Consider the following 26,032-nt stretch of genomic DNA (forward strand, 5'->3'; position numbering starts at 1 on the left):
CATATTTTAGAGTCTGCACTTCGGTTTACGTTCCGGAGCACGGTTAAAATAGCTATTGGCAAGTGGTATTTTTCTACTTAGTTGGAAGGTATTCTATTATTCTAAGTATTAAAAAACAAAATTCACGAGCACAATCTTTCATTAGAAAAACCATGATGAATGTACAAGCAATTGGAGCATGTGCTTCACTTACTATGGGCTTTATATTTATTGACTTATACAAAAGTGGCATTTAAATCCGATGAGTATTTAATAATGAAAACGTAATATGTGGACTAACCGACAATAATATTTTATGCAGCTTGTGGGTCCCTACTCCATCAAATCCGTCGTTTCATTGAACTATGCCACGTGTATGAATCTAGTAGAAGCAGGCTTACCATACATCCTAGAGTATCAAACGATTTTCGCGACGTTTCGCGAACTCCCTTTGATCTCAAAATTTGTATCACAGTAGAATTCTAGAACATAACCGATGCTTCTTTTTTTTTTTTTGTGGGTATGAGAGAAATCATAAATGACGATAAAAATATAATATTATTTTCGAATTTAGAGCTTCGCTAATCGCTAATTCGCTAGTTCGCTAGTTCGCTAGTTCGCTTCACCTCACCTCACTCACTTCTACTCTAAAAAATCTCCATCTTTTCTCAATACCCACGCAAAGCTTCTTCGATCTTCTATTCTTCTCCAACAATTCGAAGCAACTCCTTCTCCTTCTCACCGAAACACCCACTGCACTATCACAAACTTTACAACATTGACAATAAGAAGCTTTTTTCAGGCTCCGCCAATGGCCTCCACGACCTCGTTTGCTTCCGGGGTCAGTCTTAGCCTTCCTCCGCAGTCGGTTTCTTCCAAATGTTGCAATAAAAGTCCTCTCTTTGCTCACCCACACCTCTCTCCGAGCTTCCATGCCAGACCCAAATCATTCAGGGCCTTAACTTCGCGCCAATCCGAGCCAAACGGTGCGTTCGGAAATGGGTTGAAGAGATTTGGTCGGACTTCGAAGCCCTTTGCTGTGCGCTGCCAAGCTTCTTCAACTGGAAGGGTATCATATATTCTTCATATTCTTTGCTTTGCTTAGCTTAGCTTAGCTTAACACAAACTTTCTTTCTCTTTCAATTATGTGTGTAACGGGGTTATGGTATTGATGGAGTGACAGATTACGCAACAGGACTTCACAGAAATGGCGTGGCAATCGATTGTTTCATCGCCAGAAGTGGCAAAAGAGAACAAGCATCAGATAGTGGAGACAGAGCATTTGATGAAAGCACTCTTGGAGCAAAAGAATGGGCTTGCTCGCCGTATTTTCGCCAAAGTTGGGGTTGACAATACCCGTCTTCTTGAGGCCACTGATAAGTTTATTCAACGCCAGCCAAAGGTATTTCCAAATGGGTCCCTAATATTATCCACTCTTAGATGTGATGTGTTTTAGTGTCTCTGTAATGCTTTAAGAACATGAATTTAGCTATGTAAGACTTTGGCATTGCTCGTTTATGCTCTTGAATTTACTACTTGTGTGTTAATATTTGGATGGTAAGAGGGTAAGTTAAATGTCTTAAGGTACAAACTTAGATTTCTGTTTCTCGAATTAATCATGACCCTCTTATAAACAAGCACACAAGATTTAAGTTATTTATTGATGCACAATAATTTGACATAGAACTATGGATTTTTGAGGCCCTGAAAACACATGATGGTGGTAGAGTGAGGCCCTTAGACAGCCTACGAGATAGTAGTGAGATACTACAAACATGTATTCAGATGACTGATAAGACTATATACATTCTCTAGACCAGTGTCTTTATTCTAAGACCCTGATTAATTTATGTCCGTCTCTGTCTAATTACAATAGGTTCTTGGTGAATCTGCGGGCACAATGTTAGGACGTGATTTGGAAGCCTTGATTCAGCGAGCCAGGGATTACAAGAAAGAGTATGGGGACTCATTTGTGTCTGTGGAGCATTTGGTTCTTGGTTTCGCTCAAGATCAACGATTTGGGAAGCAAATATTTAAGGATTTCCAAATATCCAAGCAAACTTTGAAATCTGCTATAGAATCCATAAGGGGACGCCAATCAGTTATTGATCAAGGTTGCAATGTGTTTCATTACTTTTTATCACTGTAGAGGGTGTGCGTGTGTATTGCTTGATCCAACAAATGCAGAGTGGGGAAACCAAAAGCAGAAGTATGACCGTCTATTTTTGTTGCAGATCCTGAGGGAAAATATGAAGCACTTGAAAAGTATGGAAAAGATTTGACAGCCATGGCAAAAGCAGGAAAGCTTGACCCAGTCATAGGGAGAGATGATGAAATACGCAGGTGCATCCAGATTCTTTCCAGAAGAACAAAGAACAACCCAGTGCTGATTGGTGAACCAGGTGTTGGAAAAACTGCAATTTCTGAAGGGTAAGTACCTAGTTGTTTGTGTATATGGGCCATTTAAATAGGGATTTGTTGAACCATTATTGGTTTCCCCCATAAACAGCTAGCCAGTTACTTTCTTATCTTGTTAGTAATCTTACTACTTACTCTTCTTGTTTCTGCTAGCCATATTGAACTTCTTGGAAGAGTTTTAAGCTCAAACCAAATTCTTCACATGTTAAGCATTAATGTGCTGTATAACATGAATAATAGTTTAAACATAGTAATATAGTTATTTGAGCATGAGCTGAGTACCAAGTTCTTACACTGGTACCTTCATTATGGCATAGCATAGGCTTCATGCGACATAGGTTGATCTATTTAAGCCTTGTTTTGGAGGCTTCTAATGGACTTATTTCTCTATTGTGTGCATAACTCTAACTCTAGCTCTTCAACAGGCTTGCTCAAAGAATTGTGCAAGGGGATGTCCCTCAAGCTTTGATGAACCGTAAGGTGTGTACTCTATCTTGAGTTTGATGCCAGCTTCTCTCTCTCTCTCTCTCTCTCTCTCTCTCTCTCTCTCTCTCTCTCTCTCCCCCTCCCCCTCCCCCCAGCAATTAGTAGCACAGTTCTGCTAAATCATTTGAAAAATCTGGATATTTACCTGACCTATTTCTCTCTACAGCTAATATCCCTTGACATGGGCGCACTAATTGCTGGGGCAAAATATCGGGGAGAATTTGAGGATAGGCTGAAGGCAGTACTCAGGGAAGTAACAGAGTCAGATGGCCAGATTATCCTTTTTATTGATGAGATTCACACAGTTGTCGGGGCAGGTATTAAGCTTATTAAATTTCTATTCTTTTATTTGAGTGGAACAGACTTTAATGATCAATCTGTACTATGTATTGGTGGAAGGCTTTCCTTTTTCATCCATTCTATTGTTTTTGTTAATGAGTTTGTGTAAACCTCCATCAACATCAACATAATAAATTTAGCAGTAGTTCCAGTCTTTTGGGTTTGGTTGAAAACATGATCATAGTGACTCTGATGGGAACGATGATCTATTTTTATCTGTTTCAGGTGCTACAAATGGTGCTATGGATGCTGGAAATCTCTTAAAACCCATGCTTGGTCGGGGAGAGCTGCGGTGTATAGGTGCAACAACACTGGATGAGTATCGAAAATATATTGAAAAAGATCCAGCATTAGAGCGTCGTTTCCAGCAAGTTTATGTTGATCAACCTACCGTGGAAGATACCATTTCAATACTCCGGGGACTGCGTGAAAGATATGAGCTGCATCATGGAGTTCGCATTTCTGATGGTGCACTTGTGCAAGCTGCAATTCTCTCAGACCGTTACATCAGTGGGAGATTTTTACCTGACAAAGGTAATATTATTACACACAAGGTATACAACAACTTAACATGTTGAACAATCTTTGCTTCAGTTAGAAATTGATCCATTGATGATGGCTTGCTTTTATGTGTAAGCCAGTCAAAATCAAAGATTTTTTGATAGTAAGGCTCTGAGGAAGTGTGTATCTGTTTAGTCTGCTATTAAAAGTGAAGAACTATTACTTAAAGAACTTTTGTTCAATTAATTTATTAGCATATACATGTTACATTGAATATATATCCTTGAATTGCAGCTATTGACTTAGTTGATGAAGCTGCTGCTAAATTGAAAATGGAAATAACGTCAAAGCCCACGGCCCTAGATGAGATTAATCGTTCAGTGTTGAAACTTGAAATGGAGAGACTATCTCTTACAAATGATACAGACAAATCTTCTAAAGAGAGATTGAACCGCCTTGAGGCTGAGTTGTCTATCTTAAAAGAGAAACAAGCTCAGCTGACTGAGCAGTGGGAGCATGAAAAGTCTGTCATGACTCGCATCCAATCAATCAAGGAAGAGGTATGTACATGTCTTGTTTCTCTTTTTAATACCACTTTATTAATCCAAAATTTGAAAGAACAGCACAGCCACACTCTTATTTTTAATCCAACTTCGAAAGAATAGAAATTCAAGTTGGGGGATTTTACAATTTTCCAAGTAAAACAATTACTAACCAAATTGGTGAAAAATAAAAATGAGAAGGTAATGAGGTAAATCTTGAAAGAATTATGCGATTGAGTAACAATTCTATATAATGGTACAGGTTGACAGGGTAAATCTGGAGATCCAGCAGGCTGAACGGGAGTATGATCTCAACCGTGCTGCTGAGCTGAAGTATGGGAGTCTGAATTCTTTGCAGCGCCAACTTGTTAGTGCAGAAAAAGAGCTAGATGAGTATATGAGGTCCGGGAAGTCCATGCTCAGAGAGGAAGTCACAGGAGATGATATTGCTGAAATAGTCAGTAAGTGGACTGGTATTCCTGTTTCCAAGCTTCAACAATCAGAGATGGAGAAGCTCTTACATTTGGAGGAAGAGCTGCATAAACGTGTTGTGGGTCAGGATCCTGCAGTGACATCAGTAGCTGAAGCTATTCAGCGGTCTCGAGCAGGTCTATCAGATCCTCATCGGCCAATTGCTAGTTTCATGTTCATGGGTCCCACTGGTGTTGGGAAGACAGAACTAGCTAAGGCTCTTGCTTCCTACATGTTCAACACTGAAGAAGCTCTTGTAAGAATTGATATGAGTGAGTACATGGAAAAGCATGCTGTTTCAAGATTAATAGGGGCTCCACCTGGTTATGTGGGGTATGAGGAGGGTGGACAGCTGACAGAGACTGTTCGCCGGAGGCCATATTCAGTTATTCTGTTTGATGAGATAGAAAAGGCACATTCTGACGTGTTTAATGTGTTCCTTCAAATTTTAGATGATGGGAGAGTAACCGACTCACAGGGTCGCACTGTGAGTTTCACCAACACTGTTATCATTATGACCTCAAATGTGGGTTCGCAGTACATACTAAATGCAGATGATGACACCACGCCAAAGGAATTGGCTTACGAGACTATAAAGCAGCGGGTGTTGGAGGCTGCAAGATCAATCTTTCGCCCTGAGTTCATGAACCGGGTTGATGAGTATATAGTTTTCCAGCCCCTGGACCGTAATCAGATTAACCGTATTGTCAGGTTACAGGTAATTTGCTCCTCAAAAGTGCCTTCTGCCTTGACTACTTTCCTTACAGGCAGTTGTATAATTATTATATTCTGTTCGAGAGGATTCTGGCTTTATCTTCTTTAGGCCTCTAATTGGTCAATCTCGTTTTTTCTTTCTGTTACATCCTGAATCTTGTTATTCTGCGGCATAGCATCATAGTTTTTACATTTTTATCACAGTTGGACCGGGTACAAAAGAGAGTTGCAGACCGCAAGATGAAAATCCAGGTGAGTCATGCAGCTATCCAGCTTCTTGGAAGTCTTGGGTATGATCCAAACTACGGTGCTAGGCCAGTGAAGCGAGTGATACAGCAGTATGTCGAAAATGAGTTGGCCAAGGGCATCTTGAGAGGAGAGTTTAAGGAAGAAGACACTGTGTTTATCGACACAGAGGTCACGGCTTTTTCCAACGGTCAGCTCCCCCAGCAAAAGCTAGTGTTCAGGAGGCTTGAAGCTGATTCAGAATCTCCAGCTGCAGAGAACCAAGAAGCTTTCTCCGAGACTCGATAAATGTTTGATTTTGTTTCAGCATACCACATATGTTTTCTTAACCAATGTTGCAGAGATGCTTATATCATAGTCGGGAGGTTTCTCGTGTATATGACATGTTTACAATAAATATGATTAGCTTCAAAATGTGCTTTGATGGTTCGTTTATATAAATTTTTCATTTTTGAAAATCCTACATTTCCTGAAGAAATTTTATTTTGCTAGATTTCCAGTCTTGTCAGATTGTATTAAAAGAGTATCCATGTGCTATTTGACTATTGAGTATGAGCAACATTTCCAAATTCATTGTCTGGCGAGTTTGTTTGATCATGCAGTTTAAGTTGGACCATGCATCAATGTAGAAGTATATTTTATGTAAATAAATGTTATATTGTGACACTTACGGAGCTTATTCAGATATGTAAGTGTTCAATTTTGTTTCAGCATACCATGTATGCATGGTTTCTCAACAAATTAATGTGGGCAGAGATCCTTAAATCATGATAGTCGGGAGCTTTCTCTTGTATATGGCATAGTTGCTATAGAAATTACAAGCTCCAAAATGTGCTTTAATTCTTGTTCTCTGACGCATTCTGTTTTTGCTTATTTACAACACAATGTCAGTCATCAAGAGACATGAAAACTCCATTAACTATGATATATTACCTACCCATGCGGAAATATTATTTTGCCTGATCAATATTGTTACTCCATATCCATGTTACAAATCGTTGTCAATAATTATTTAGCTTAGTGAATGTCTTATAAATAATAGGTGATTAATAAAATATAAATAAAAACACACAAAGCATTGAAACTTTGGGTCAGGCATTCGAACACTTACAAAAGAATTTCAGTCTCCTAAATTTTATTTACTTAGTACCTATTCTTAAATAAAATGGTTATTGCTGTTTTATTGGGAAAAAAAAAAACCTCATTTAATAGGTATAATAAAGGTCAATTAATAGTTTGATTAAGGGAAATTTAACCATGTACGACATAACCCTTCATGACATGTGATCAAATGCAAGTCATCTAGACCGTTCGAGAAATCCATGTCGTATTGTCGTCCTTGCTGTTCGATTAAACGCAAACGTTTTGCAACCGTGATAGGGTACCTAGATTGTCACTCACCGTAGACTCGATTACACTGTAAATGGGTATTTAGTACCACCAACGTTTTCCCTCTGTCTTCTCAGTGTGTAGAAACATTGAGAATAACTGAAAAAGTTTGTGAGCAAAAGGAGACAAATGGGTAAGTCACCAAGTCCCTCTCTTGTTTCCTTTTATGTATCTTTTCTTTTTCGTTGATGGGTATTAATCAGTCCACCAGCATCTAAGAATAAATGGGTAGATGCTGTGTTTCCGTATTTTACTTCTGTTTTTCTTTTTCTTTTTGTGGCAGATGAAGGAGGGGAAGTGGAATCAGAGAGAGGGAACGTAGGGGAGGTAATGGAAGGAGTGGCTTCAATAGCACTGTTGCCATGTGGGTCCATATCAGGCCACTTCATCCAACACCACGGTTCCATTAACGTTTGCTACGGTCTTCATGGAACTGGTAATTCCTTTCTGTCTCGGTTTGTGATCTTATCATGGTGCCTTTGGATGCTTAGTCATGAATGCCCTGTACCATGTTTGTAGAGTTGGCATGTGAAAAGGAGTGTAGCAGGGGAGAGGATTATCGTCTAATCAAGCTTGCAATCATAGACTACAATGTATGATGGATTGTTTTATTTTTTATTTTTTGTTTTAGCAGAATGGTTCTTTGCCTGTCATCAATTTAGTTCTCTTTATGACCTCTAATGGGTTTGGATTTATGATTGATGACAGAGAAAGAAAGAAAAAGTCATTGTTGTGGAGTGTAGAGGCCATGATGCTGCCAGGTTGAATAGCATTGATCATGCTCATGGGTAACCCACTTTAGAAATTAGAATTATCTTGCTGGTTCTTGCAATACAGTAGACTCTTGGAAATATTGTATCGTTGGTGTATGTCCATTAGTATATTTGAAACCGTAGATACTTTGGCTTCATTTTTTGTGAAAAGTTTATGCCTTGATACTCCTGTATCTCTCTAATTTCTAGAATCATGCGCAAACGCAATGTCTTCCATGACTTGATTAAACTATTACCTCAGATTTTGATAATAACTAAATTATGGAATAACCTTTTCTATACTCCATTTGTTATGTAGTTTCATAGTTTCATATCTGAAATTCCATTTTTATTTACAATTATTCCTTTCATGATCGACCATTGCATGTAGATAACAATTGCCTCTTGTTTGCATTAATTGGTAGGCAGTTGGGAGGAGGATGTTGTAGATATGGTTGAAGAACAGCATGGGAAGAACATGATTTTGGTTTCTTTCAACTGTGAGACACTGAAATCTGAGAAAGCAGCTGAAGATCATATCAGGCGATTTTTACCCAAATTGGCTGGCCTAGATGCTGTTGTGTAAGACTTGAATCTCTCTTATTCCCTGTCTCATAACTTATATGGACAAGAACTTCTGTCGAGCAGACAACAGTCTGGGCTTTCCTGCTACCTTCTAGTTTTCCAGCCCTTGCTATTGAAAGTCATCTCTCCATCATCTTTTTAGTTTCATTTTTACATTTACTACTTAGAATATACAAGTTGGCATATTTACTATTCCAGGACTTTATGAGAATCCGGCCACAGTTCTTTGTTTTTGGAGTAGTGTGTTTTGCATAATGGATCTTTTGGAAGACAATGCAGAGAGAAATTACCTTATGATATCTACTTTCCTGCAAGATTTCAACTTAAACTGGTTGAGCCTTTGCTCTAGCTTTCCAGGGTTACTTTTGTGTAACCCTATGCTGACTTCTTTTCACTCCTTGCTTATTTGTCAAATAGTTCTCAGCTTTATATGACTTCAACAAACCCTTACTGGAGACTTGAATTTTGCAGCAATATTGGTAAGATGAGCATTGCGGGGTTGGACTTCGAAGCAGAGGAATGAGCACAATATATGATCTGATATATATATATATATATATAATGTACTTCTGCTCTTTTCATATATACATAATTTGATTGTAATGTGTAACAACATGAGACTCAGTCTAATGCATGTGATTCGCTCTAATCCATGTTTGCCAAATTTTGATCCTTTTGAGGCCTTTATCTTGCTTTCATCCAATGTATGTCATTCGTTCTATTGCAACTCAAAGTCCAGAAGGGCTGATAATGAAAGGATGGAGTTTTCAAAACTAATTCTAAATTTATTGAGAATAAAAAAATACCAATGGAACAAGTGAAGCAACTGATTGGAAGATAATCATGAACAAGTGTATAAAATTATTCCACAAACCAATATGCTAGCCACATACATATTTAGACCATACATAAATGTACATCGTATTACATGGTTCACAGCGACAACATTTTATGTAAAAGACAATTGGAAAAGAAATGGTTAGCAACAGCGTCTAACACTTCTACTGTAAACCATCGACCAGGGCAAGATTGAAAGCTTGAACATTTTAATGGTATTGTAATGGTTGATTTCAGCTGCCACAAACAAGCCGACCCAAGAGCCCATAATAGGCTGACCTTCCCAACTTCATGCTTGCAATGACAAGAAATCTGCGCAAAAGAAACAAAAAAAAAAGGAAAAAGATACCCTAGAGTAGAAAGACTGTTGAGATAAAGCCGGTTGTAGAGCAAGTACTGAAACATATTACACATATTGGTACACCAGTGTCCAACAAAAAGGGCTGGCTGTTGTTGAACTAGTCATTATAAGTATCGCTCCATCTCATGCATAGAAAATTCATTATAAACTAAAACTTCTAAAACTTCTAGGTGTCCAACAAAAGATAGTACCTCTTTTTGGTTTCAACTTTCACTCCTACTCTGATGTCTCTTCTGAATCCGATAGAGGTAACAGGGTACAGATCCCAAGCATATGTCCATTGAGGCAAACAAAATACTCAATGCAGTCATCATAAGCACCCAATCTGCAGCTGGCACTCTGCGGTATCATTTGGGCTTGCAACATGCTCCATAACTTGGCCTTACAGTAAGGGCACACCTCTGTTGGATGAAGTTGGGCCCCCTTTTTAATCAACATCTTGCGAACCTTTGACATTGAGAACGACTTGAAAATTCCCCGGAAAAAGCCCACGTCTCCCTCTTCTCCTTGGTCAAGATGTTCACAAGGGTCAGAGACATACAAAACATCTGTTCTGCATTGTGGCAAAAGAAAGCTCTTCCCTGATGTCCTAGAGAATCTGGTCCTATAAACAAAGTGACCAGGGATTTGAATGCTATTAAAGAGGCCACCCTTCTTAGATCCTGAACAGTAAATAAGCAGCTTCCCAAGTGCCCTCCAGTTCCCATCTACACTGTGACTCCCACTAGATTGAAGATCAAGCATCATCTTTGGTGCTCTTGTTCGGCAAAACTCCTTCCACAGTACACGCTTGGCGAGATCATCAAACCATTTGCAGACACAAGAAAGTGTAGCAATTAACTTAGGATTCCAATTCAATTTTTGAAATACTAGGAATATCGCATCTTCACTTAGATGTCCTTTTGTGCATTGACAGCTTGTTGAGTGTATACAACGATACTGCTTTGTAAGAATCATTTTGTCTACCTAGTAAGATTAAAAAATACAATAATCTCAAATCACTGTAGTTCGTGAGAGTGCAAATATAACATGTGCACACTCTATCGTTCAAATACGAGAACAAATGCTAGATTTGATATTACCAGAATCTGAAAACTAGGAGCGTCTCTGAGCAATAAAAAATAGTAAGAATCAAGCTTGCTAAACACATACTTGAAAAGAAAAAAGAAAAAGAGCAAAATTAAGAAACCATAACATTCAAAAGAGTTTCAAGCTACACACTACCAAGGAATTTTACTTCATTTCAACATCTCATATTGCAAAGAGTTTTTAGCTAAAGCCATGTGAAGAGCATGTATCCGTTTAGTATTATAGGGGTAGCTTTGCAAGTGACTAGAAAGTAATTTCAACATAACAAAACACAATAGCGATACGGATAAGCTCCGCATTTCAACTTTAACATATTTGAATATAAACAAAACATGAACCAGAAACGAGCATTTGCCATTCTCAATCAACTTCAATAGAATAACACAAAACAAGGTTTTCGTATATTTCTCAACGCATATCCTCACTTCCAAAACGTTAGATCCACAAGGCCCTCTACATCAAAATCATAGCTTTTAAACAAAATCTACTGCAACCCTAAGCAAATACTTAATCCAAATAAAATCCACATTGATTCTTTACTTGATTGTAAAAAATTCGAATAAAAAGAAGAAAAAAACGAAGAACTTACAAAACCCGAGGCCATATCAAAATCAACCAAAACACAGGGAGAAGAAGCTGAAAGTGGACTAGATCGTAATTAACACGAAATGGAGACCCAAGTTCTTACCTGAGCCGTAACCTTATAGATGGCTTGGGTACAGGACTCTTCATCACTCGGTGTGGAGCAGATATTCGTAGCTTGCAAAGCCCTGTCTCGGCATAGCTCCAAAACCCTAGAAAACCCAACTCTGCAAAATCGAAGAGATTAGGGTTTTTACAAGCAATAGAAGAAGAAGAAGATTAAAAAAAAAAAAAAAATTGCATTTTACATGCAAGGAAGCACTGGAAATTGGGTTTAAAGGCAGGGGTAAATTCGTTCAAAGAAAAATACAGTGACAGAGGTACCATACCAGGTACTGCTAGCAAACGCAGAGGTGGTATCTGGTAGCGAGAGCCAAGGCATGGTTGGTTTCCAAAATAGAAGACTTGCAATTTGCGGGACATGTTAGAACGACCTGTTGGTGGTTTTATCTATGGCAAGTACAAATAGTGTAGTGCCACGTGTCGGAGACGAAGGTGGCGGCTTTGTGGATTGTGCATGTTGTCTTATGTGTCATTCAGTCCGGAAAGAGTGAAAGACAAAGCACGCCCATTGTTTTTTACAATTTTACTGTGGGTTGGGATTTAAAATTGTATGTTATTTATCATGTCCGACAATAGCCCAAAAGATTCTTGGAGCACATTATTTTGCCACGTGTTAAGCTTTTGCTTTTACTTTCCTTCTAATTCTTTTCTTTATTTTTTCTTTTTTACTTCTATTCTAATTATGTAAAGAAAATTTTGAATCCAAACTTTTTCCAGACATGTTAAAGAAAATCTAATTTACAAACTAATATAGTATTCGAAGTTTTCAAAGTCAAATTTAAATTTTAGTCCTGTAATTTGGAATTCTTAAGTTTTAATTGTGCTGATTTATGTATTTTACAAATAGTTACAATTTAAGATGATGTTAATATTTCTTTCACTAAATAATCAAATTCCTTACAATTTTGAATATTTGATTCTATAATTTATAAATTGTTAGCAATTTAATAAATTAATTAAAGAAAATGCTAATGTATCTTGAATTGCAATAATTTATAAAGTACTCAATCAAAATTAAAAAAATTAAAACTATAGAGATTAAATACAAATTCACAATCCTGAGATATACAGAAGTTTTTAGATTCATTAATTGCCACGCAATACCACTTGAGCTAAATCTCACATCATCACAAGCTTACTCTGTTACTCTGTTGATTTGCTCTCTAGTTTGGCTAGAAGAAGTATACGTTACTGTTAGAGTATGGCAATGGCTCTAAGCAATAAATTCTTACTGTCAACATAATTAAAGGAATGCAATGGTGAAACAAACACAGAGAGGAGGGACCAAAAGTGAAATAGACATATGCTGCCCATTGTGATAATCCTAACACTCACCCACCCACCTGATTGTCGATGACCAACTCAAGAATCGACAATTGGGTGATGAAGAAGCAATGACTCCGGATACATCATTTATTAGTGCTCTGGAGTTAGGGATGCCTCCAACCGCAGGATTCACAGAATATTAAGGAAGTTATCTTCTTCCCAACAATGAAACCAGTACAGGACAACAAGCCTTCTGCTTCGGTGTCTGGTCCTGGAATCATGAAGGCTGCTTATGAAGAACAGCAGGCTGAGTGCTGAAATGGAGATGATCAAAAAGGAGCAGCTGCAGAGAGGCCGAATTGCAACACAAGCGATTTGCTGAGCAACCATCAAACCACAGGAACAGAACAAGCCTTCTGCTAAAGCAACTGCAGGAGCTAATTGGGATTATTGGGTCCACGCAGCAAAGTTTGATGATTCTGGATTGGTGATCAGAGTTCATTTTGAACATGAAGCCAGAGATTTTGGTTGAACATTTGACTTGATAACAAAGTTCAACTGTTTGGGGGGATTAAGTCTATTCAATTCTTCATTAACCAGCTTTCCCCTACTAAAGGAGACACACACATACATATATTTCTGTCTCATGAACACATTTAAATCAATGCCGAATAATTTAACACTGCCATTGAACAACTCAAGCAATGGACAAAAACTTGGAGCAGTCATTGTATTGACAGAGGAAAAGCTAAATCAAACAAACACCATTACAGTCAATAACTACTTTATTAAAATAAGAAGATATTACAATTACTCAACCAGCCATTCTGTAATTTTTCTTTTCTAACTCAATATATGAAGTCTTGAGTATAATAGTTTTATTCACAGGGTAAGGATCAATCATATCGTATGAAATTCAAGAAGAAAGGGAGAAAATGCATACCCTCCACAAAATACAGACAAGGCATATTAAGATCTGCGCTTGCAAGACTCCCTTTCAAATTTACATCCAGGCGGTCTAACACCAACAGAAGCAATCTACCTTTACATTTTTGCAGAGCCATAGCTTGTTAACTCGACTTCTCACATTACAAGCCGAGGATTATTTCTACCATCTGTTCACAACTCAAGTGACAGAGTTTGCAGAAGGTTTGCGCTCTTGGAGCGAGATCACTGTTTCAAAAGCACCAACTAAAGCCTTAACCTTACTCTTCCGGGTTTCAACAAGTTTACTTGCTGTTTCTTCGATTACATTATTATACAAACCCTTCGCATCTTTCTTTCCCTGAACATCTTGATGTCTCAAAACAACCTTTTCTGGACCAGGTTCAGTTCCAACTGTATCATCATCAACACCTCTTTTCTTGAAGCTTTGCCTTCGGGCATCAGCTTTGACATTTTGGTTCTCTCCCAACACTTTTCCTCGCCTAAATTTGAGTCTCCTTGGACTATTACTCTGAAATTGCAGGTCAACCGCCTTTCCCCTCCTAAACTTTAAAGGCTGACTATCCTCGTCTTCAGAACAAACCATCCCAGGCTTTCTGGGCTTCCCTTTGTCATCCTTATCAAGGGTCTCTGCATTTTCTATACTGTCAACTTTGTTGTCTTCTGAGGAAGAAGCTTCTGTTTCACTCATCGTATATCCAGACTCTTGATCTTCTCCTTCATGGGATGAAAAGGACAGACGGAGGGACAAAGGCTTGGGTGATGATGAAGGTGGTGGTGAAGTTGGTGATGGTTCAAGTTCACAATTTTTATTTTGATCAGGTTCCAAAGGCTCAGTTTCAATCTTAATGACATACAAGGTCTTCTCCTGAATCTCATCGTTGTTGAGTTGCTTTGGTTTAGCTTTCCCAATCTTGTTCTGATTCTTAAGAGGAGACACAACTTTCAGGGTCCTGTTCTTCTGTGCTTTTAAGCTTGCAACACTGCTGAGAGAAGGTCTGGGGGACATTGAGGCTATTGGGGACACCAATACTTTCTTCAAAGCCACCATGGACGTTCCTGCCCTCTTGCTTATCTTAACATCACTGTTTCTTTGGTCATTTAAACCTCCTGAAGGTTCAGGAGAAGACATTTGCTTCAAAGCCAAAGATTTTGGCTTCAGAGAGGTCCCTGTCCTTCGGCCTATCTTCAAATCACTGTTTCTTCGGCCACCTGAACCTCTTGAAGTATCAGGAGAAGGCAATTCCTTCACTGCCAAAGATTTTGGCTTCAAAGAAGTCACATGTTTTGCAGACATGTCCTTCTCTCTAGGTTTTATTGAACCTTTCTTTGAAGAGAATTCCAGCTTTTCGGGAGAGGATGAAACTTCCTGCTTCATGGTTTTAGGCGCATCATATATATGAGGTTTTGAAAAGGATGACAGTTTGAGCTTGGCCAATGATGTCTTCTTCTTCTCAGACAGAAGTTCAATCCCAACAGAATTTTGGTTTTCAATTGATTTTCTTGACAGTTTCTGCTTGGTGACATTACAAGTATCAGGTAAAAGGATTTTAGAATCGGGTGAATGTTTGAGTTTGATCGCTGACATATTTTTCCTCTCTGGCAAAACCACACTCTCCACTGAACTTTGGGTGTCAGGGGATTTTGTTGGGAGTCTTCCTGGTATGGCCCGTACAGGGCATTTCGCCTTCACTTCCGATGCATGTTTCCTCCCATATTTACAAAAGTCATGACAGGAACCAGTAGAAGCTCTGAGATAGTGAGGAATTTTTTCTCCACTGTTCAACGAGAAAATTTTTCCTGTAGAATTTCTTCTTGAATTACTCTCATCTGGCTTTGTCATTCCTTGGATCCTTGGAATATTGATACTCGAATCATCCATCAGAATGGACTGAGATACTCTTCAAGCAAAATTTAGAACAGACACTCCTGAAAACCAGAAAAAGAAATTTAGAGATGCAAAATGAAGAGGGGAGATGCATAATTCACTAAACAAAAATGAAGATATAAGAAATCTAACAAAGCAGTAGCAAGATCTGTCTAAATTATAATAGAGACTCTAACAAATGGTGCTAGAGGTACAAGAGTTACAAAATTTAGTTTATAAAAGACCTGGCAGCGTATGTGGCAAGCCACTAGTGGCATGCTATGCCACCAAATACAAAGGGGACTTGAAAGTGAGATTAACAAGGCATGACACATAAAATGCCATGTTAGATTGTAATTTGTAAATCAAATTTTGCAAAAGTTTAAATACAATTAGCACTAACAGATAGCTTCAAGCAGGAAGGATTTTAACAAAACTTTCAACCTGAAGAAGAGTATAAAAGGTAAGCATTTATGCTACTAATTCAAATAAAAAACTCGTGTACAAAATCTTTTTGGCAAGATTTATTATAGTTTGAGGGACATAAGACACCAAAATAGATTATGGAAAAAAAAAAAATTTTAAAACGCCAACAGTAGAAACAAGCTTCACAAATTCTGGGATTTAAAGAAGTTTTAAGAATACCAATTAATTATAATGACAAGTTTCATGCTTTCTTGATTTGAATTTGATTCCAGATCCGGCACCTATTATGATGGAAGAAACAATAATCTACACCACAATAAATATAAATGTAAGATATTTTGCAATTTTTGAAAGTTTAAAGACCACGGCATCAGACATTTGTTCAATTCAAAACTTACTTTTCCATCCTACCCCACTTAACTACAACCTACAATCATATAATCACTTTGTTATTGTATGATGAAGTACACTTGAATGTATTCGCAAGACATGAATGCAAGGAGAAACCGAAAAAAGGAACAGAGCAAATCAGTAAATAAAATCAGTTGACATCTTAAGACATACAATGACCAATACTATCAAACAATCCCACAGAGTTATAAGCTGATACTGATAGTGATAGATCCATCATAATTGTGCATTCTAAGACCCCTGCAACCAACTCGTATGTCAAATTAAGACGATTTGGCCAAAGAAGATATGCCAGAAAAAGCTAATATTCATTTCTTTCTTTTTCTGTAAGGGAATAAATAAACTAAAAGCAACCACTCCTGGGTTGCATTGAGAGAGAAAAACAAGTTGAAGTAGCAGAAGAGCAGCTTCAAATCTCCAACCAGAAAACAATACATAAAAATGGAGAAACACCCATCAAAGTAAACAGAAAAATCACGCGTAGATAGCACGAATAAATTACCAAAGATCCTAATGTGCAAACCCATCAGAGCACAACCCTCATCATGTCAACAAGTGAAAATAAACGAATAAAAAATTAAAAAGAAAGCGTTGAAACCAAGCAAGCCATTGAACAACAACCATTAATCTCAATCCCAAGAACCTATACAGAGAAGGAAAACTGAGACGCACCACTAATAGGAGAACACCATGAGAACCCAAACCGTGATTAGTGAAAGGAAGCTTTCATTACACAGAACCCATAACCGAAATCACATTGTCACTCGAACCCAGTTCTGATTTGTGCAAAAGGGGGGCAGAAGACTAAAACCCATCTCGCATTACGTGCCAAAAAGGCTTAAATAAGGTCTCAGAGATTCAGAGACGCGTAGAGAAACGTACCTTTGTTTTCTGCTAAGCCTGCTTAACCAGGAAGCGAAGGAAAAGGAAACAGGTAAACGGGATGTGAATGAACGAGGCCTGCTCGAGAGTAAAGGCCACTCCTTTTTGATATATTTTTTCTTTCTTTCTTTTAAGTGAGATTTTTGTTTCAGAGATCGTGCAAGCAACTGTTTCTAGTTTTCCTTGCTTTCTGGTCCGGTGGGGTTTTCTCTGCACTTTGCGCGTTTGTTACAGAATCCAAGAAAGTTATATAAAAGAGGAGAGGGAAAGATAGTGTGAGGATTTGGGTTTGGGAGTTTGGGTCCCACTCTAAAACTCAATGGGTTTTGCTCTTTTGTTGAAACAAAAATTCTTTTTGGGAGTTCCAACCAAAAATAATAATAATCCAAACTTTGTGCCTTTGTGGGAGTTCCAAAATTCAAAAACTTTTTTGGGACTTCCAAAATCCAAACTGAAGATTGGGTTGTGAAGTTCTTACCTTTTGTAATGATGTTAATGAATTTTGGATTTGATTGTCCACAAAAATAATAAATTTTGGATATTGTTTTTCAAAAGGGTTAATTAATTAGGCCTCTTTGGCATGAAAATATGAAAAACATTAAAGAAATTCTGTTAACTGTATCCCTCCCAGGCACCAGACATTCTTTCAAATTTCAACATTAAATTTTGAATGTGTCTTGCCTAATATGTATTTTATTGGCATCTCTTTCATTACATTGTTACTAAAAGAACTTTTTTTTGTGTGCTTTATTTGAATAAAACCTCCTTAGCTTGCTTTCTACAATTAATGTGTCAGGTTACCAAAAGGAATGGTACTTTACATTTACCCAGAAAAAAAGGGATTAATACCATTTTGCTCCCCCGACTATTACACTTGTATCAGTTTGCTCCCCAGATTTCTAATTTGGAAAATTAAGGACTCTGACTTTTTCAATTTTGCCAATTGAGGTTCTTTTGTCAATTTACACATTTTTTATCCAAATCTTTGAGGGCAAAATGGTCCCTTCCAATTAGATCTTATCATTTTTTCCTCATGCATCATTTTTCCTCTTTTATTTCTTGCTAAATTTTGCTTGATCATCTCGACATTTTAGATGAAAAATGTATAAATTGACGGAATAACCTTAATTGGCAAAATTGAAAAAGTCAGGGTCCTTAATTTTCCAAATTAGAAGTCTGGGGAGCAAACTGATACATGTGTAATAATCTGGGGAGCAAAATGACATTAATCCCAGAAAAAAATGAATGGTAATTTTACATTTACATTTCTTAATTTCTCAATGGAAAATGTGTTAGTAACTTAGTTGTAATGTACTTCTCTTTTTTCTTTTTTTCTTTTTTTGCCAAAGGGTACTTCTCTTTTTGTTGAAGAATGTAGTTCTCACTTCTCATTCATGTGTATTAGTGTACATGCCTTGTACAGTTGTACATGAATAACCTCCCTTGGTTGTTTTGTTAATAAAACGGAATTCTTACTATTTCTTTATTTTATCATATTTAGGTATAATTTTGTGTCGGTAACAATTTTTAGGTGTAAATTTACCAATTTGTAGAAAACCAACAGGTGCTATGATGTTACTTATGTGGTGTAAATGGGTTAACTCAAATAATGAAGGAGAGTGAAAATTTGTTAAAATTAAAATAGGTAAAAGATTTGATTCCTTTTAATGTAAATATATATATTTCGATTTATCTAATTTTTTTGTAAGGATGATCCAAGAGACTTAGATAATAGACGACTTCGATCATCGAATTACAATGTGGAGTGTGTCCCACGAGTCATATCTCATTATGTTTTAGATGAAATATATCTCAACAGAAGGGGTTTATATATATATATGCTATTCTCTAGAACAAAATGAATAATTTCCAAATTTACATAAAAACCTTTTTTAAAATTTAGCATCATTTGAAAACATCTTAACAAAACAGTTTCTACATCGTTTTTTATATTGCTGTTGACAGAAAGAAATGAAGATATTGTATTGTCCCTGGCCAAAAAAAAAAAAAAGATATTGTATTGTCCAAGAAAGCACCTATTTTTCGATCTATGACATCATTTGAAAAATACACAAGATCATTTTCTATCAAACAATTCCAGGAATTTGTAATGAAAATGACGCTGAAAATCAATTAAAACTTTATTTGAATTTAAAGGTACAGCATTAAAAACTTTATGATTTGTCATCTTCATCTCTATAATGGGTTTATACATCAACTCATATGAGGAAGGATAAATGAAATCATTATTTGCAGATCGAAATTGCTTTCATGATAAATAGGAATCTTATTATATATTGAAATTCAGCCACAGCCCCTTTCAATGATCCTTGGTGATATGGGTTTCATGTACCAATAAATGGTTGGTGTATAACTACAACCATTTGTTGAACCTAGACATTTATATTGGCTAAGTTATCAATTCTCCTGAATGAGGCTCCCCACTTAATTAAAATGTGGAGCACTTTTTTTTTTTCTTATCAGATAATATTAAGAGAGATATTCGAACTCAAAACTTTAGGTATAGGGATTGATACTCTTAATCATTAATTATAAGCTCGGCCTAGAGCAATTCAACATGCCTTACTATCATTTGGTTTAGTGATACTACTCTCTTCCTTCTTGGAGTTGGTTTCAGGTTAATTTAAGTCATACAGGATTTTGATATATTAATGGTTGTTTGTTAAAAAATGATTTATGGTCTTGGAATGAAATAACTGTCAAGAGAGATACTCTTTGTTGTTTTCATTGGAAATGCCATCTTTCATTTTCTTATTTTTTTATTTAGAGAAAACATGCATTGCCATTGCCACCACGTCTACTGGGTTTTGTACTTTTGTAGATTTCTAAGAGAATCCTGGAGTTTTCTGCTTTGACTTAGAGCCTTAGAGGCATCAGGCATGCCATATATTTATATAAAATGGGGATATTGCCATTTTTTGAAATTTGTCTTCTTAAGCCAATTTGCAGGAACTGTCAAAGAGAAGACTGGAATAATAATAATTGACATATTTTCAAATTAGGAGATTGAATTGAAGTTCTGGAATATTCCTACATGTAGCATTACTGTGATAAGTTGATGTAGAATTTTTAATATTTAATTGTTGTTGTTATCATCATGAGCTCAAATTGGGGCCAAGGGTCAGGTCAGATTACAGGAGGCAAGGGTCAGGGGTTTAAACTCTAATTTATTATTTTGATGACATAATAAGTTGATAGTATGTTCGTAAATCTGAAAGTAATTATTTTTTTATAAGGAGGAGTTAATTATTTTCTTTCGTTGTCGAGTGTGATAAATTATAATGGGTGAAGGCTCTGAATTAACTATACTACTAAAAGGGGTTTATAAATATTAACTATTGAAACTATAAGCCTCCCAGTTAAAAAATGAATAACCTTTCGTTTAAATTCGAGACAAATCTTGCTAAAAAGAGCTTGCCCAAGATTATGAAAACTTAAGTTGGTTGAACCAATTTCGACCACAACATTTTTAATTTAATTTGCAGTCCCAACAACTGAAATTGAATTGAGAACAGGGGCCAACTTGCAAATCTAGTTTTTTTTTTTTTTTTAAGCTATTGTATGTGCTATCTAATTTGTACATTAAATATCAAAAAAAGATATATGGATATTATATCGCTATCTAATATTATGTGAGACGATCTCTTTTATGCTTTTGAAACAGGCACCTAATAAGGGAGAATATGAGTTTCGGATCTTGGATAATCTTTCCTATTAGAATCTATCTTTAAAAAATAAGGGTCGGTTCCTTTATTTTTCTATTTTTGACTTTTTAATGGCTGACTTTGGATTTTTTTTTTTTTTTTTATCCTTTTGCAGATGAATCACACCCTACTGAGATCATGTCAGTGATGTTTTCAATTTTTTTTTCCCTAACGAGGTGTTTGGCACGTGTTAGAACAACTCAACTTTGGAGAACTTCCAAACTACCCTAATCAAATTAGGATCATTAACATGATGATTACAATTAAATATAATAAAATAGTTTGAGAGTGAGTCAATCACCACGCTCGCATTGAAATATCTCATAGACGTGTAATCAGTCACACATGTTTAGAGTATGCAGACAGCTCGTATAATTGCTTGTTCCACTTTATAATGTGCTAAGCCTACGTGGGATCGACTTTCTTCAATATATTCTCTTCTTCTCTGGTTTCCACCATAGAAAAAGGTGTTACGTAATGTTTGTATGTACAGCATCTCACAAACTTGGAGGATGGCCATGTGCCTTGTTGGTTTTTCCAAGGTGATGTAAATGTATAGCTTCCTTTGGGGGTGAAAGTCAAGCTCTTTAATCATTTAAACATGGAACAAGAAAAAGAAGGTGGTTGCATGCATCAGTCTTTGGAGGGATATATGCCCCAAGGATTTGAAAAAGTTTTGGTCAAAAAAAGAGCAAAGAGACAATATAGTACTAGGAAAATTCACCTTGGATTCTCTCTCTCTCTCTCTAAACTTTTAGAAGGTGAAATCTAGATGTCCACTCCTGCAATGCAATTATCAAAGAAAAAGCTACTTCTTTCCGAACTGCTGGGCCAGCAAAAACATAAGAGCTGTGTGTTCTATACTTCTATATCATTCTCAGTGCACGCGTCTGCGTGTAGGTGCATGGTCGACCCTGCAATTGATTGATGTGAAACCTATCGTGAAACCCACATCGATCAATCAACGGCCCATATTCACTAGTAGTTTCCAAAAACTATAAATAGTTGGTAGCAGAATTTAGTTGGGTAGTTGACCCTCCAACGACAAAATAGAATTCTTATGTTCAAGAAAATCAATGTTCTGATCCCAATTTGTATAATCTTTCAAACCTATTAATTGGTCCTTAAGTCATCCATCAGAGGACAAAATTTCCATTCTCTCTTGAAACAACTGCCTGTATCTGCTACTTGCCTTGAACCTTTCACCTACTTGAATTCCAAATTTCTAAGAACTTTGTCATCTATGCCTACCAAATTTTCAACCATCTGCAATAAGTGGTCAATGGGCAGAGAGTTATAAATTTCATATCTAACTAGGCCGTAGTTTCAGTATTGTCCTAATGAATTCCAAATTAAATGCCAATTTGTGCAGAGTAAATGAGGGACATGCACTTCTCTAGGATCTTCCATGGGACATATCTTTGATGGTGTTGTATGTAACTATACAGAGGAAAACCTGAAGCAAAGTTTTGGTTTTTGTTCTGTATTTTGGCATTCTTTAATTAATGGCCCCATGTAGGGCTCCCAGCAACCACCTTTATTCTTTGCTTAGTTTCTACAACCATTGAATACCAAAGAGGACCACGCTTAAAGGGAAGAATTTCAATTTCCAAGCAAAACCTCATAAGAATGATACATTCTATTTCACCTTTACTTTTGCACTATCATATCTATAACAAGTATAGAATGCTAAGAGAACAATGGTGAGCCAGAATCATTTTACCTTTTTTTGGGCCAAGGACCTCTGTACTCTTAAGTATACATGAGTATGCAAATGGTGAAATCTCAAAGGGCAAATTTGTATGTCAAGTTATGTCATCGTTTCCGGCCCGAGACAGTCTTCTTTACAGCTCCCACTGAGACCAAAAACTGATCAAGGGATGACAAAGTCTTCATGTCATCGGGAGGGAAGTAACTGGCAGCCTTTCCCATGAGTGATGTGAAGAGAAGAGAAAGTGAAGGCCGAGTGGCATAGCGTTCATCCAAAAGGTCATCCAGAAAAGCAAATGCAGCTAAAAAATCAGACCTGCTTGCATTAACTGGTGCAGCAAAATGTGCAGGGATTATTCTCCTGAACCTCCAGTCCCGTGCAATTCTATCAATCCAGTCCCTGACCTGAATTGTTAAGATGCAAAATGATTGTATATTGAGACAAAAATAGTCAAAATACTGAAATTCATTTCAATTACTATAGTTTTTTGTTTTGAGAACATGTCAAACATCGATCCAAGGGGCATCTGACTAAAAGAAAATTTCTAACTGCACATCCCTCCCCTACCTCTATTTCTTTGTTTGGTGAAAGCATACCACCCATAGCAAATAAGCCCAGAATGGTGGTTTGATTATTTAATACACGCACACACAGAAAGAAGTCTAAATAACATTTAACCACCCCTCTGTGCCTTGGTAAGGCATGTTATGTTCGGTGATTTCACTAATTAGCTCGCATTCCAAAAGACAGGCCAAATTGAATACTCAAGATGTACAAGATCCCGCAAAGAAAAATTCCATGAGAATGGTTCAACTACCTTTTCAGGAACTTTGCTGAAGACCAGAGTCTTTACAATGGGTGAGACAATCAGCTTTTGTGACATCTGAGCGAAGCTAGCATTAGGTTCTAAAAGATTTGATGGACCCAGAAACAAAATTTGAAGAACCATTCTTTCCCATCCTACACCAAAAATTAGATTTATTCAGTTTTTTTTCACAAAAAATAGATGATCACCCTCAAACTGGATGAGAATTTTAGTAAAATTCACTCAAGAACAGAATTTTGGATTAGAATGTGGAACAGAGATTTAACCTTTTTGACGGTTCATCTTGTTGTCAACTACTGGTTCTTGAGGTACTTCCTTTCCTTTACTAAGAAGTTTTACAGCCAAACCATTCTTTGCAGATGCCAACAAGGATTCTTTGCTAATACAATCAGGTGGCTGTCTTGGCACAAAAATTACAGCATCTGTTACCAGTAGAGTTCTGGAAGGCTTATGATAGAAAGCTACCTCCACGTAGGGCCCAATACCTGAAAATCCACAAGCAAATGAGTTATCCCAATAAATTTATAAGATAAAGTCTCAGATAGTACTTCTGCAATTCATATTACCAACTTCTGGTGAACTTAGAACTTTCTGCTCAATCTCATAGGCCCACGGAGTGGACAAATCCTCATCTTTTAAGGTTTTAGCACGAAAGATCCCAAAGAACTCCAGTGGCAAATTCAATGGCCAACTCCATTGCCTTGGTGCCACCCATACCTGAGCCCGAGGGAACTGTCTAGAAAATGGACCGACAAAAATTTTGTGCTCATAAGCAAATGTAGGTAGAACTATGTATTCCACGGGAGCCTCTAACTCTTTCAGAAGCTGGCAAGAGACAATAACACTCATAAGAAAAAAGCATAATTGGTTAACAGAAGCACCAGACATGCAGATCTAGGCATATAGGAGCAAAAACTAAGAAGAAGATTCTGCAAGATAAAGTTATAAACGACTAGAATTGTAAACAAAATATTACCTGAATGCACTCCTTGGTTGGAGCAATGGGTGCATGGACCCACAATCCTCCAGATTTGAGTTTGATGACTGTCATTCTAATGTTTGTTGACACACTGCTGAAGCCTAATGCTTGCTCTTGTTCAAATAACCATATACAGCCTTTCACAGCCTAAGAACATGCAGAAATGAGGGGAAAAGTTAGTATAAAACCTACAATTCACAAGAACATAAAACAACTCTGATCCTCCAGAATAAGGATTTTATGTGCACTCAAAGATGGATTTTTGTACACTCAATGAAATATCAACCTAGCATTTAATAGTACACTTTAACAGTGTAGGGAGAGAGAGAGAGAGAGAGAGAGAGAGAGAGAGAGAGAACAGTATTTTCACTCATATACTTTATTTTTCAGTAACTTACAACCGGCAGAAGAATCATTGTTATGTTTCAGCACAGTAACTTTTAGTACAAGAAGCACTAACGAGATCAACATGAGAAGGTACACAATATATAACAGTTAAATTTACACACCACAATAAACACTTGTTGGTAATGGCACACAGGCACAGAACACAAATACCTTCAGAAATTATAAGCCAATAAAGCAAAATCAATTACAGCAATATGCACATCAAGTATCAAAAGCTACAAGGCCATCTTTAAACAATCAAATGTGAAAGTAACAAGACATGGCTTCTACCAAACTGTAAAAACATGGCTTCTACTAAATAGTGATAAAAAGACATGGAAACTGAAAACATCCGAAAGAAGGAATTCATAGTGAGCGTAAAGAAAGAAGTTTGTCATGTCATAAGCCACGATTGTCAAATTTTTGGCAATTCCCAACTGAAAACAACTGTATATATATTCATAGGAATGAAAGTTCATACTAAAAAGCGTTGGTGGTGGACTTAATATAAAAGAAGCTGACCTCAGTCCTAGTAGTGCTCCTATTGAGAAAAGGACCCAGAGGGAAAGGAAACCCGGTGAAGTTAATGTAAAACCGGCCACCACTTCTGCTGCTATTACTGATGCTTTCTGTCGTGGTGGAGTTTCCTGAGGCGACCACTAAACTGATGGCATCTCTGTTCTTGTTTCGGGGTCTCAGCTGTAAACAAAGACCCTTCAGAGACCCACCAAGAAAACTAGAACTGGTTTCTCTGAGAGAGATTGGGTTCTGCAAAATGGTGGATTTTGGTGAAGAAACGGTAATGGCTGCCATTACTTTGTGGAACCTAGTACTTGGCCATAAACAAGTAACCCACTCAGAGGGGTGTGGTACATAACACAGAAAGCTTGGTTGCAATGCCAGGTTATGCTTTTGACACGTGGAGGGTCTAGTCGGATTGTCTGACATGGATTTTCTATAGATTTTAGATTTATTGTGGACGGTGGGGAAAGATAACTAGGAGAAGTTTCTGGTATACTTCTCCTAGAACCATGTCATGTGAAATTGTGTTAGATGAATAGATTTTGATTTTGACCAGAAAGGAAGAAAGAAAAATTCAAAGAAGTTTTAAGTCATCCATCAACGATTTTTTTTTTTTTTTTTCCGAGTCAAATTTACTTATTTGAGAGCGAATAGGAAGAGCCTTCAAGAAG

General features: G+C 37.1%; 5 protein-coding genes across 9 annotated transcripts; 2 read left to right on the plus strand and 3 right to left on the minus strand.

Annotated features, from left to right (window-relative positions):
- Positions 1-568: 568 nt before the first annotated feature.
- CLPB3 (casein lytic proteinase B3) lies at positions 569-6,241 on the plus strand. Its single transcript, XM_086239028.1, has 10 exons — positions 569-1,048; positions 1,163-1,381; positions 1,856-2,093; positions 2,214-2,409; positions 2,823-2,877; positions 3,050-3,200; positions 3,448-3,756; positions 4,018-4,283; positions 4,528-5,454; positions 5,655-6,241. The coding sequence occupies exons 1-10, from the start codon at positions 791-793 to the stop codon at positions 5,982-5,984; spliced, it is 2,949 nt and encodes a 982-aa protein (XP_086095154.1). The 5' UTR covers positions 569-790; the 3' UTR covers positions 5,985-6,241.
- Positions 6,242-7,103: 862 nt separating this feature from the next.
- On the plus strand, positions 7,104-9,082 carry LOC147288497 (uncharacterized). Its single transcript, XM_086242290.1, has 6 exons — positions 7,104-7,218; positions 7,369-7,521; positions 7,605-7,678; positions 7,794-7,873; positions 8,267-8,419; positions 8,894-9,082. The coding sequence occupies exons 1-6, from the start codon at positions 7,215-7,217 to the stop codon at positions 8,943-8,945; spliced, it is 516 nt and encodes a 171-aa protein (XP_086098416.1). The 5' UTR covers positions 7,104-7,214; the 3' UTR covers positions 8,946-9,082.
- Positions 9,083-9,240: 158 nt separating this feature from the next.
- LOC147288498 (EID1-like F-box protein 2) lies at positions 9,241-11,759 on the minus strand. Of its 4 annotated transcripts, XM_086242287.1 has the most exons (4): positions 11,662-11,691; positions 11,398-11,518; positions 9,812-10,586; positions 9,241-9,571 (listed from the first exon to the last, which is right to left on the minus strand). In XM_086242287.1, the coding sequence occupies exons 1-3, from the start codon at positions 11,676-11,678 to the stop codon at positions 9,837-9,839; spliced, it is 888 nt and encodes a 295-aa protein (XP_086098413.1). In that variant the 5' UTR covers positions 11,679-11,691; the 3' UTR covers positions 9,241-9,571; positions 9,812-9,836. The 4 variants fall into 4 exon arrangements, with proteins under 4 accessions (XP_086098413.1, XP_086098414.1, XP_086098412.1 ...); XM_086242288.1 differs by having other exon boundaries at positions 9,241-10,586; positions 11,681-11,759; XM_086242286.1 differs by having other exon boundaries at positions 9,241-10,586; positions 11,662-11,686.
- Positions 11,760-13,276: 1,517 nt separating this feature from the next.
- On the minus strand, positions 13,277-17,645 carry LOC147288499 (uncharacterized). 2 transcript variants are annotated; one of them, XM_086241350.1, is made up of 2 exons: positions 17,212-17,645; positions 13,277-15,554 (listed from the first exon to the last, which is right to left on the minus strand). In XM_086241350.1, the coding sequence occupies exon 2, from the start codon at positions 15,505-15,507 to the stop codon at positions 13,807-13,809; it is 1,701 nt and encodes a 566-aa protein (XP_086097476.1). In that variant the 5' UTR covers positions 15,508-15,554; positions 17,212-17,645; the 3' UTR covers positions 13,277-13,806. The 2 variants fall into 2 exon arrangements, with proteins under 2 accessions (XP_086097476.1, XP_086097477.1); XM_086241351.1 differs by lacking the exon at positions 17,212-17,645 and adding an exon at positions 17,002-17,201.
- Positions 17,646-22,515: 4,870 nt separating this feature from the next.
- Positions 22,516-25,688, minus strand: LOC147288500 (lysine-tRNA ligase). Its single transcript, XM_086240209.1, has 6 exons — positions 25,362-25,688; positions 24,450-24,599; positions 24,040-24,298; positions 23,740-23,958; positions 23,465-23,607; positions 22,516-23,051 (listed from the first exon to the last, which is right to left on the minus strand). Exons 1-6 carry the CDS (start codon positions 25,650-25,652, stop codon positions 22,752-22,754), a joined length of 1,362 nt encoding a protein of 453 aa, XP_086096335.1. The 5' UTR covers positions 25,653-25,688; the 3' UTR covers positions 22,516-22,751.
- Positions 25,689-26,032: the final 344 nt, after the last annotated feature.

The sequence above is a fragment of the Dryas octopetala genome, chromosome 4, assembly GCF_963921425.1.
Source record: "Dryas octopetala chromosome 4, drDryOcto1.1, whole genome shotgun sequence".
Taxonomy (NCBI): domain Eukaryota; kingdom Viridiplantae; phylum Streptophyta; class Magnoliopsida; order Rosales; family Rosaceae; genus Dryas; species Dryas octopetala.